This window comes from Chaetodon auriga, chromosome 18, assembly GCF_051107435.1.
Source record: "Chaetodon auriga isolate fChaAug3 chromosome 18, fChaAug3.hap1, whole genome shotgun sequence".
NCBI lineage: Eukaryota > Metazoa > Chordata > Actinopteri > Chaetodontiformes > Chaetodontidae > Chaetodon > Chaetodon auriga.
In genome coordinates, this window is record NC_135091.1 from 1820234 (window position 1) to 1832302 (window position 12069).

General features: G+C 45.2%; 1 protein-coding gene and 1 non-coding gene across 2 annotated transcripts in view; both read right to left on the reverse strand.

Moving 5' to 3' along the window:
* Window positions 1-10693, reverse strand: part of ift172 (intraflagellar transport 172) — a 30235-nt gene extending 19542 nt beyond the window's left edge. The window contains exons 1-17 of the mRNA XM_076756305.1: window positions 10455-10693; window positions 9790-9933; window positions 9526-9638; window positions 9384-9423; window positions 8940-9005; window positions 8637-8716; window positions 8397-8484; window positions 8067-8281; window positions 7778-7901; window positions 7560-7655; window positions 6492-6653; window positions 6314-6367; window positions 5637-5740; window positions 4880-4965; window positions 3817-3929; window positions 1199-1366; window positions 280-416 (exon numbers count right to left, since the gene is read on the reverse strand). Of these exons, the coding sequence (XP_076612420.1) occupies window positions 280-416; window positions 1199-1366; window positions 3817-3929; window positions 4880-4965; window positions 5637-5740; window positions 6314-6367; window positions 6492-6653; window positions 7560-7655; window positions 7778-7901; window positions 8067-8281; window positions 8397-8484; window positions 8637-8716; window positions 8940-9005; window positions 9384-9423; window positions 9526-9638; window positions 9790-9933; window positions 10455-10493 (1829 nt within the window). The 5' untranslated portion in view covers window positions 10494-10693. The remainder of the gene's footprint in view (window positions 1-279; window positions 417-1198; window positions 1367-3816; window positions 3930-4879; window positions 4966-5636; window positions 5741-6313; window positions 6368-6491; window positions 6654-7559; window positions 7656-7777; window positions 7902-8066; window positions 8282-8396; window positions 8485-8636; window positions 8717-8939; window positions 9006-9383; window positions 9424-9525; window positions 9639-9789; window positions 9934-10454) is intronic.
* Window positions 10694-11078: 385 nt separating this feature from the next.
* Window positions 11079-11150, reverse strand: trnaa-ugc (transfer RNA alanine (anticodon UGC)). Its single transcript has one exon. It is a non-coding gene; the product is annotated as a tRNA-Ala (tRNA).
* Between the last annotated feature and the right edge of the window lie 919 nt (window positions 11151-12069).

Consider the following 12069-nt stretch of genomic DNA (forward strand, 5'->3'; position numbering starts at 1 on the left):
TGCTGCTCCTCCACCCTGAGAGGTCAGTTACGGCATTGGATAAGGAGGCATCATTTTGGAGGTCTTCAAATCAACCACGCTGAGGAGGTTTTATGTCCCAGCTGGCCTGGGAGCTCTGAGGAGACCCTCGAGAAGAGCTCGAGGAAGCTGCTGGATAAAAGGACATCTGGCCTGTTGAGCTGGCCCGGCTGCCGCTGAGGCTCTGACCCAGAACAGCGGCGTGTGGTCCGGACGGACGTCGACAGTAATCACAGCGAGGGGCTGCGAGTCCAAACTCACCTGTCGTAGTCTCCATCATCCACCGCGGTGCCAAACTCAATGAGGCCTTCGTCCAGGGTGTACGACACCGTGTTGACGCCCTCCGTCACGATCACGTCTGTCTTCCCATCGGCTCTTTCCAGATCCACAATGTCGCCCTGACAATGAGATTGACATTTACTCGAGTACTACTTCCATTTCATGTCACCTCAAGCAGTGATCCTCTTATAAAACTGTTCCACATTAAAGTACCCAACAGAACACAAAACAGCTAAAATTAGCTCCACTTCAAGCAGCTACAACAGTAAAATGATGCTCACACATTAATGCATCAGTAATAATAATCAAATTACATAATATAAATATTAATATAACACTCACAGGAGCCATTTTTCTGCACTTTTACTTCTGGTACACCTTTACTGAAGTCACATTTTGAATACAGGATTTGTAAGAGTATTTTCACAATGTGGTACTGCAAAGTATCTGAACGCTTCTTCCACCGCTGGGATGTTGTAACCAGATGTAACATCACATGAACATGCACGGCAGCACCTGTCCATCAGCTGTCTGTTTGTCTTGCCCTGCCTGCTTTTTATTATTCATCAGAACATCAGTGAATTTTCCACAAGCCCGTTTTAAAAACTTGTGTGTGCCGAGGGCGAGCAGCTGCTCCAAGACAGCAGCGCTCAGTCGCTTCAGCACAGAGACACGAAGCTCGAGGAAAGCAGAAGTAAAACGAGCGGTTTGGGTATAAAAACTTTAAAAAACATCAACTGCAAACTTCACAGCACAACCAGCACAAACAGGCCGGAGGCACAAACTCAGATTTTGCCTTTACTTAAAGATTTCGCAGCAGTTCCTCCTCTCAGCTTCTGTGGAACCTGATTTCTTTCTGCTGCAAACACTCACTCACACACACAAAGACAGCAAAGTGTACCTTGATGGGGAACATGGTGATGCTGTCCGGGCTGTCGATGCTGTACCACACGCACAGGTTTCCCCTGTTCTGGGCCACCACCACATCGCTGCCGGGCACCCACTGGACATAGGAGCAGAAGCTCAGCACCGTGGCCTTCACGCTGCTCTCTATGTCGTACAGGTGGAGCTGAGGAGGAAGGAGAGGGAGGTACAGAGACAGATGTCTTCATGACTGATTTCTGATTCAGTGTCTGTCCATTCAGTGTGAAGCCGGAGTCAGGGGACAGTTAGCTTAGCTTAGCATAAGGACTGGGAACAGGGGGAAACAGCTAGCTTCACCTTGTCTGAAAGAGATTTTGGGTCATCACAGCACAGTGTTTGGGGGAAAATGGCTGCAACGGTAATGTATTCAGAGCGGCCACTGGGTGTTATCGAGCCTCTGGAAGTCACCGACAGATATTCCACTTTGTTTCTTCATGTTTCTCTGATCAACATCCCTCAGTGTTACACTCGTTAATGTTTCCATCCCTCCTTTACACGACGACATGTTGAAGGTTACTCTGGACTAACGTACATCCTCTGTGATTTGCTGGGACTGAACCACCTCTAGCATCATTAAAGAGAAGCGCAGCTCAAAGAAAAAAAGGCGGTTTTCATTTAGCAGTAAACTGAGGGATTGTCCTCGCTGTCTCAGGTAAAGTTTACATATCATAGTTTTTCATCTGAACAAAGTAATTTCCACCTGAACACTCACACACTGCCATCTATTCCACTCCGATGAGCTGAGCGTCTGTATATTCTATAAGCTACAGTGGCTCCCCAAGCACTTAATATGTATGTGAGTGTATGAGGGGCCGCCCGCTGCTGTAATCAGCTACCTTAATATCCCCCCCCACCATTTTTAATAATGCTCTGTCTATAGTTTCACCCTGGAGCTCAGCTGGCCGAGTTTTAATGCAGTGAGGAAGCGCGGCCTGTTGATAAGCTCACTTGAAAGCAAGTTTCAATTAAAGAGACATTTATTATACAACTTGACTTCTCATGATTTCTCACTGATGGGAAGTGCAATGAATATGTGCCATGAACGTCCCAATAGTACAAATCTTTTCAGTGAATTCAGCTTGAATTTTATAGACCGACGGCACGCCGCACGACTCATCTTTATGCACCATCAGCGCTGCGTCAAAGGGGTAAGACGACTCTGAAGCGACACACTAAAATCCAAAGAATTCATGTCAATATTCTGGCTAGAAAGAGTTCAAAGTAAGGATGTCTATCAGCAGAAGAACCACAGCACTTCAGAGCGTCTAAAAGCAGAGAAAGATTAGAGATGTGTCTGGTTCCAGTTACCCTCAAACGTCTCATGTGGTGAACGGTAAATGGACTGTATTCATGCAGCACTTTTCCTGTTTGACGCACACAAGTCTGCATTCACCCATTCACACAGTGATGGCACAGCATCAGGGGCATCTTTCCCGAGGATGCTTCGACGTGTAGGCTGCCAAGGCCGGGGATCGAACCGCCGACCTCCTGATAAGTGGATGAGCTGAGCCACAGCATAAGTACACATAAGTATTCCACAATCTGTCCCACTAAACTTCATTTTGTACAAACTACACTAGAAAAAAAACAACTTATATCTAAAAAAATCTTTAACCGTCATTATGTGACATAAAAGTGCAGCAAAAAGTCTGATGCCACAGAGGGATTCCCAATTACCAGAGTCCTCCGTGTCTATGCCCCGAGCCTCCAACATCAAACTGCTGGATTACCCCGGGGCAACAACTGACAGCAGCTCCCTGCCGCCGACATCCTGCACAGCGTCTCAGAAATGAAGCTCAGCAGGGCCAAACGCAGAACTGAACCGAACTGAGACCAACGGACCCAAGCAACAGAGGAGGACGTGAAGGCAAGCAGAGCATCAGCAAAACAAGGCTTTGCTTCTCTGTTACTGCAAATTCAATGAAATACCTGAAAGATTTCTGTGCTGCTTCGACCAGTTTCCACTACGACACAAGATCGAGCGAAAGGTTTGAAATGTCCTCATTATTAGAAAAACGATCTTACTGGATTTGGTCATTTTAAAAGGCTGAAGAATAAACTCAGGGAGTGCATGCCAATCATACTGTAGTACGGTCAGCAATAGATGAGCCTCAGTTATAATGAAGAATCCTTTGAGGAAATGAGGAAAAAGGAGATCAAAGAAATCAATCTAGATATCTTTTTTTCAAATGTCTGAATGAAATATGAAGGATTTCACTGAAAACATTGTTCTGTGTAAAGAATCTTCCATCTGAACCTGGAGGTCCTGCTCAGGTCACAGAAACGCCATAAGAAAGCACAGAAACGTTCATGTTGGACTAAATCAAACTGAATCTTTAGTGGTTGGTCCCTGCACTGCAGGACATGAGCAGACTTTCATGCATGACTTGTTGTTGTTTGTCTTTGGCACTTGTTTTGTTTGGTCCATCTAATCTGCACTGCTTCAGAGCTAAATGCAGCACCACGGCTCCACACTGAGAGCCGGATGAGCAACATGGTCACATGACATGTCTGCGTGATGGACGTGGCTGCAGCTTCAGACACGTAGCTTCTCTCCTGTTGTTTCCTCTCTTTCCATCCCTCGAGCTTTCTCACCCGCAGCTTCTTGTCCCTGAACAGCAGCTTGCGTCCGGTTTCGTTGAGCTCCAGCCAGTCGATCTTGGAGTCGTGGCTGATGGTTCCCAGATTGTAGCCCGCGGCCAAGTCCACTGAGGGGACAAAAGAAAAGGACGACTGCGGTCAGACTTCCAGCGTGACGACGTGTCTGACTAAAGTCTTTTCGTCTATTCGAGATTAGAAATCAGTCATATTGTGATTATTAACAATTCCATCGGGCAGAGTGAGCAGTTTCTCTCCTCCAAACATTTACCTGCTCTGGGATCAAGTTGATATTATCAGTCAGCTAATATATCAGCCCACATCAACTGTTTAATTAAAACAGAGCAGGGTCCAGTCATTGGAAAAGACACAGCTCAGCCGATGATACGCTGCAATTACCGGAGCCGGAGCAGTTCAGAAGTTTGACGTTATCATGGCGAGTGATCATGAGTGAAAGCTACGTCTATAATTTAATAATGGCAGCATCATCAGCGTCCTACAGAGTTAAAAAGCTGCAGATTGAAGATGGTCTCCAATCAAAAAGCATCTCACAATCCCACAGCGTTAATCTGCAGGAGTTGACAGAGTTGTTGATGACTCACTACGACTCGGTCAGGTACTGAGAGCTATTGTTCTGAGAACTCAATAACCGAGCTGTTCTCGCTTTGGAACAAAAACCCGTCACCCACTGAAGATTTAAAACCACAGTTGGCATTTAAGGCTGAAGCTGGCAATATTCTGCATTTGTCTTATTGTTTACAAATCCCACGAAAAGACCAAAACTGAAGTAACAAGTACTGTGTGTGTATCCAAAGCCTGATATTCTCTGTGCCATGGAGCTCCACCGTCGTCCAAAGACTGTTCAAAACACATCAGCGAGCCTCACTGCTGCACGGGGCGACATGTTCCACAAGCACTAATCTACCATCTCTAATCTGGGCCTTTAACAGTGAACAACATGAGCAACAGCACTGCTCAGACGACGGTGGGATGACAGATCAGCAGTTTTAGTTTCGAGGAGCAGGCGGGTGAACTTTGATCGGGGTGCACACGTTCTTACCAACAGCAATGGTCTTTATATCAATCAGATACGCCAGCTTCTTGTTGTCTTCAACTCCCCTCTGCTTCCTCTCGTTCAGGCGGACGCTGCACACACAAACACACACACACACACACACACAAACAAACACACACACACACACACACACACACACACACACACACACACACCTTTGGTAAAAAGCACTGCTCGGTGTAACCCGGCTGAATTTTATTCGAGCGTTAAATTCAGCGTCAGCTCAGCGTAATTGGCTTCAGCCGCCGTTCATCGTACTTTGAATCCCAGGACACCCCTGATCTGGATGTTGTCGTGCTACGGTGTCCAGCCAGAGGCGAGGAGCAGTCAGAGCATCCTGAAACCTGCTGGCCTCAACAGCAGTCTGCCATTAGTCAGTCACCCGGGGACCGCCGGAGCTGACACGTTTGACAGGGCTGAATATTTTAACATGGACGAGTGCTGAGTGGCAGGCTGACGCTCACTGGCTCTCCTGAAGCCTTACTGACAGATACCTGGATTTCTGCACAGCTCAATACACCCACCTAATGGACAGAGCTGGAAGTACATATTTAGTATAAGTGATCAGGGACTGTGGTCAGACGTTAGCGTCTGTGTTTGAACTGTCAGGCGTAGATGTTTATCTGTGGATCAGCAGCATCTTTCTAACTTATCTGTTTGCTCTCTGAAAGCAGACAAACGTGTTTGTGCTGTTACTAAACCACATAAATAAGGCGTGTTTGTGTTGCGAAACTGGACCTACCTGATGAGGTGAGGGTTCATAAATTCTGTCCTGACAGATCCCAGGATCTCATTGCTGCTGTATTCCACCAGGCTCAGCTCCCCGGCATTAAAAATCATACACACCTGAAAGGGAAAACAGAGTCGAATAAAAACACACGAGGAGGCGGCGGCCAAAGGACGAGACGTGACAAGACCTGAAACATGACAGCATGCAGCATTTTCCCGCTCAGAAAACACTGTTTTAACAACAGGCACAACCCTGATTCCAAAACAGTCTGCAAAAGGTAAATAAATATGAGTCAATCATTAACAATCAAACTGTGTTCACTGACAGCAGTTTCCTGAAGTGTCTCTGAGTCCATGTGTTCATCTCCTTTATCCAGTCATGTGTTCACAAAGTGGTGAACACGCTCCATCCTCTATGAACGACTGAGTCTTTCCAGGATGCCCCTTTCATACCCAATCATGATCCTCTCACCTGTTACCAGTGAGCCTGTTTACCTGTGGAATGTTCAAACAGGTGTTTTTGGAGGTTCCACATCTTTCAGTCTGTGAAACGTGTTGCTGCATCAGATTTAGAATAACACACATCCTGTTTTCTTTTTGTTTTCCACAGCATCGCAGCCTTATTGGAATCAGGGTTTTATAAAATAATAATAATCTTCATGTTGCCAAAAACACACTGTGTGTACTTACGGTTTCATTTTCAAAGAAGAACTTTTCGTTCCCACCTGAGCCGGGCCACGGCACCTGGACAGAGGCAGCACAGTCGAGGCTTCAGTTCATGTGTCGGAGCAACACTCACTGCAGAATCTGACAATAGAAGGCGGACAGTCCACCTCCACTCACTGTGAAGTGGCCCTTTACGTCCTACCTCGCTCAGTTTATTCGTCTGCAGGTCTCCCAGCAGAAGAGTGTCGGAGGTGTGAGCCACCAGGTAGCGATCTTTGCCCATGATTTTGACTTCTTCTATCTCGTAGCCATAATAGGACTTCAGGACCACGCGGGTTCCTGTAGAGAGGTTCCTCACGATCACCTGGGGAGGTTTGACAGCAGGTAATAAGAGAATAAAATAAGACATGAAATTGGATGGATTCATCAGTAAACTCTGGTGGAGTCAGAGGGAAATGACGGACGGACTCACAGCAGGAAAAGTTTCTCCTGAACTCTTGACTGGAAAATGTAATCACACATCAGCTGTCTCCTCAGCAGCCACAATTAATTTCTCAATCATGATCTCATCAATTCTAATTTGTATCTTTACGTTTTCAAACCAGCAACAAAATCAATTCAAGCTTTAATTAACTCGGGATGTTTTTTGCTCATCAGGAAATCTTAGATTGAGTTCAAGGTTCATTTCTATCGTTGTGTTTCCGACATTATTATTCTGTGTTCATTTGTACCAAAAACGAGTTCTGAAGTTATTCTTCTCCCAGTTTCTAAGACTTCTAGTCTAAATAAGATATTACAGTATTTATTGTTAGAAATGATGAAGAACAGCAGCAGATAAGATGAAGAACTAGTCTGTTGATGTAATCAGACGACCTTCAAAGCACCTTCATCAGTATCTCTGTGGGATGTGCAGATCATTTTCATTCAGTTTGGTGTGTGGATGTGGACTTTGACTCAGTCAAATGGTTTTCAGCTGGACGTCTGTCTCCGAACCAGAACGTCTGCTCTTCATTTCTTGATCATGACGTTGAGACACTGGACTGTTTTCTCGCACTTGAATGAATTCAATGTGAGTTATTGGTATTCGTGCACAGCTGCCACAGAAGTTTAATAATGAGAGATTTTGATCCTGCTTGAACTGAATGTTTCAAACAAACATCCAAAACAGTTGACTAAAGCACGCAGACAGAGGAATGACTCATGTGGTCCTGAGTCTGACTGACTGTTGTGCTGTTGTTATGTAGTTAAACATGGCCGTCTCTGTCTCTACCTGGCTCAGGCCGACGTAGGTCATCTCAAATTTGTTCTTGTAGATGGTTCTCCGCAAGCAGCAGTCAAACAGCTCCACTCCTCCACACAGCGTCCCCTGTCAGGACACACACAAAACAAATGAAGACATAAAACACCATCTGGTTTATTACAGATTTCAGCAGGCTGCCATTTAAGTCACACTCTGGGTCAAAATCATGCGGCAGGTTAAGTATTTACAGCACAGAGGCGTGATCCGTCCTTCTTCCAGGCCAGGCTGGTGATGGTGTAGAGGTTGAGAATCTCTTTGGGTTTGGCCTCATCCCACACACCTCTCCGGGGAGCCCAGTTAAACACCCGCAGCCTTGGTGAAACACCAGGAAGAGAAACAACCTGGTGACACACTAAAATCCACTTGCTCGCATTGACAGCATCATTCGCATCCCTCTTAAACGGTACATGAGGTGTTCTTTGAGCTGACAGGTATCACAGCGCTGTCTGGAAATGACCTGAGAGACCACACACTGACCGGTCGTAGCTGCCGAGCACGACCGACTGTCCGCTGGGGCTGGTGGCGGCCACGGTGAACTCCCTCTCCGTCCGGTCGCGGGTGTAGTCGAAGGTCTGCAGAATGTGACCCTCCCTGCTGTAGGCCACCACCTTCTTGTCGCAGCCGCCCACCACGATGCTGTTTGTCCCCCAGGCCAGAGCATAGGGTGGGCACGGGTGCATCAACAGCTTCCCCTGTGTCAGAGAGCGTGTGTGTGTTTTATCAGGCGATGTGTGTGATGGTGAATGTGAAAGGTAACCTGATGCACCAGTGCAATGACGTGCAGTGAGGCTGTGAGGCTGTGGGTACCTGAGACTCCCCTAAACCTTCGTCATCAAAGAAGTAACGCACGACTGTCCCATCGGCGTGACCAGACAGGATGCCTTTACCAGAAACACTGACACAGAACACACAAATAAGGCTAACTGAGCGTACCACAGAAGAAGAAAATGAACAAGTATACCATTCAAGGTTCGGCATTTTGAGAGCAAACCAGCTGTGCACTTTATACAAACTGTCACTCGTGATTATAAGTGAATATGCATTTACTTGGATGCCAGTGAGACAACACAGGACTCAGTGCCGTAGATGGTTGATGACTTGTTGGTCTGAGTGTTGGCAAGGCGAACCTATGAAAAAGAAAAAAATATATGCATTTAAACACACTAAATCTAAAATTTAAAGGTCACATATTGTAGAAGGTGAACATTCCATGTTTTTGGTTGGCCAATCAGAGCAGACTGGGCTTTGGCAAGGGGGCCTTAAAGAGACAGGCACTAAAACAGTGTGAATCAACTGAACCACTAAGAGAATGACTCCTGTTTGTGATGAGAGGTGAGAACTCGGACCTACCTTGCCATCCACTAACCCATAAACAATGGCGTGCTCTGCAGGCCAAAGCAAGCAGGTCACAGCACTCTGCAATACAGTGAATGCAACGCTGTGTTACAGAGATGTCAGAAAGTTGGAAATTCAAACTTCCTGTCAGGAAAAATACCTTTTCGAACACAAAATCCATTAAAGTCTACGTAGGAATACCAAAAGGCAAAATGTCCCAACCCATGACTTTCTAAATATACATGTTACATCTCATAAAGTTAACACCACAGCGAATCTATGCTGTGCAGCAACATGTTTGTAATCTTCATTAAACATTTATGGTCCCCTTTCAGCCTTTCATTGCCTCAAGTCCACTAAACAATCTGTAGAAAATGCTAAGTTATCAGCCCAAATTGCCTTTTAAACATTAGCTTTTGCATTAGGAACACTTTTATCTATCTATGTGCGTTTACTTACTGTCTGAACAAATTTGTTGCAAATGGCCTTCTTGTCCCCCCTAGGAGAGAAGATAACACTGATAGAAATCTGCTCACATGCGTCAACACAGATAACAAAATCCAGTTCAATTTGGGAGAAGAGAGCAGCCAAAGGACATTACCAATCCTCTCCTATTCTGTAGACAAAGATGATGTTGTCGGACTGGCCGATGGCGATTTTGGTGGAGTCCGGTGAGAACGCCATGTCGTTGACAACATAGCTCTGTTTTCCATACTGACAAAAGATTACACTGGATTATTAAACGCTGTATATTCATTTGAAAAGCTCAGGAATATCAAACCTGGCGCTCGTGGCTCAGAGGAATGTCTTTACATGTGTTCATACAGTGTACCTGGAGATGCCATGCCATGGCCTCCTGCCTCACCTTGGAGTCCAGGGGTTTGGTGGAGAACTTGTCTCTCCTCTCTCCCTGCTCATCGTACAGCAGCACCACTCTGTCTACGGTGCAAACAGCGAACTTGGTGTTATTCGGCGCCCAGGCCATGCACGTCACTTTGGCAGCTCCCTCCTGTGAAGACACACAAAGCTAACAGTGAGCAAACACAAGGCGCCTTAGCCGAGCATCTCTTCGGCTGAGTTTAGCTTACCTTACCCGGATACAACCCGTTATGTTCTGCTTGCTAAGCGCCGCGCTCCATGGAAATTTAACTGTCTTAACCGTTCAAGCTAATGTCGTTTGTGTAATGACAATAACTACTAAAACACAACTATTGACTGTGTCTAAATCATTAAGACAGTCTAAGTCTAAGTCTAGAGCTAATTTGTGACGTGTTAGCATGACTTTTTTCAACCAAACAACGCGCCGCTATTGCTAGCGAGCGAAGTATGGTAACTACAAAAATCAGTGTTTAATACCAATCACTCATGGATAACTGAGGTCACTTAAATGCCGAATAGACAGGAGGAAGTTCGAGTTTGGTTCCAGCTTTCGAGTCATAATATTTGATTATCAATGTTTCATAGCCTCACTTTTACCCGATGTCGCTCTCCAGCATCAGCTAGCATTAGCTAACGTGTCACTGAACTTACCTGGGGTGTTAAAAGTGTCTTAAGATGCTTCAGTTGCATTTTCGGGACTTTTTAGGAGGCTCGTACAGGGAGGAGTGTTATTAGTGCTGAGATAAAGCGGAACCTTTAGATTCTGGTCATTTTGTTGTCCAGCTCCATGGTAGCAGCTAGCAGGGACGACATCTTTGCCATAAACATAACTGGGATCTCCTTAGTTACCGCTGGGGCGGGGACTCGTGGTGCATTTAGAACTATGGGAAATCAGAAACTCTGACCAAACAGCGCAAATCGTTTTATCTCGAAAATAAAAAATACAAAATTAAAAGCAGTTACGCTGGAAGCCGGGAATATCGCCGTAATGTATAGCTCATTAGCTATCATAGACGATGCATCGATGCATGTATGTACGCTCAAGACTAAAAACACCTGCGTGGTCTCATTGGCCTCGTGTTTCAAAGCGATGGTCTCCGTCATTACTATGCAGCGATCCAAATAATTACAAATATACACAAATAAGGGACAGCTCCCTTGTCATGTTATATGTATGACCATTCTAGCGGCACAAAACAAGTTACTGACACTTATTTCATTGAACCGTTATAGCCAGAGGAGCAAGAACTTCCCCTACATGCGAAAAGGGAACACTGGAGATGCCGGGGATTGAACCCGGGGCCTCATACATGCAAAGCATGCGCTCTACCACTGAGCTACATCCCCTTCCACGTCCTGTTCCTGAAACATACTATATTTAATCTGATGATCTATAATCTGATGCAATATAAGCTAGAATAGGAGGAATATTTGAGCTGGTTTCAGATGTTAAACGTGTCCTGACTGAACCACATCCTTCGTCACTGTCATTTTGAAATAATCACTGCACTGTCCAGCAATATTTTTCATCTCAAGAAGGAATCAACAAACAGTTACGGCAGCGGTTACGACGCTTAAGCTGCCTTTCATACAGGAGACGATGGGCTGAGATAAAGTCAAAGAATAATATCCCCCTCAAACGCTGCCTTTAAACTGTCCTTGAAGAAAGCAGAAAGACTTCCAGCTGTGACGAAGCCGCTGCAGCAGGTACGAGCCCCCGGCTCCCCTCCCCATCCCTGCTAGCGTGATGACGTCAAAAGTGATGCCGAGCTGTGTTAAGATTCTTGATGATACCGGAAATGATCGATTTCATTTTCAATCCAAAGCAGGGCATTACGACATTATCATGGTTTTGGCATAATGTACTGTATACAAACTTTGGCCGACTTCACTATCTTTTTTATATGCATTCAGCCATAATGACTTTCAAGATTACATGTTCGGAATTATTGAATAACTTAATGAAATTTCATCATATCCAAATTTTGATATTTGATATGAATATAACCTGAAACTGAACAACCAGTACTAAACTATTGGCTTCTCAAACTATAGTTTTCTTAATTTTCTTCTTCATTTTTGCTTTATTGCTCTTGAAAATACTTTTTCTCACTGTCATCCGTTATTATCAGACAATTCCTTGCCCTGAATGTATTATGGATTAATACAGTATACGGCATATAACCCATAACCTCGAGTTATTTCGCAATGTGGCTTTTATTTTTGAAGATCTCAACGGAAATGAAGCGCACCACTGTGTTAAACT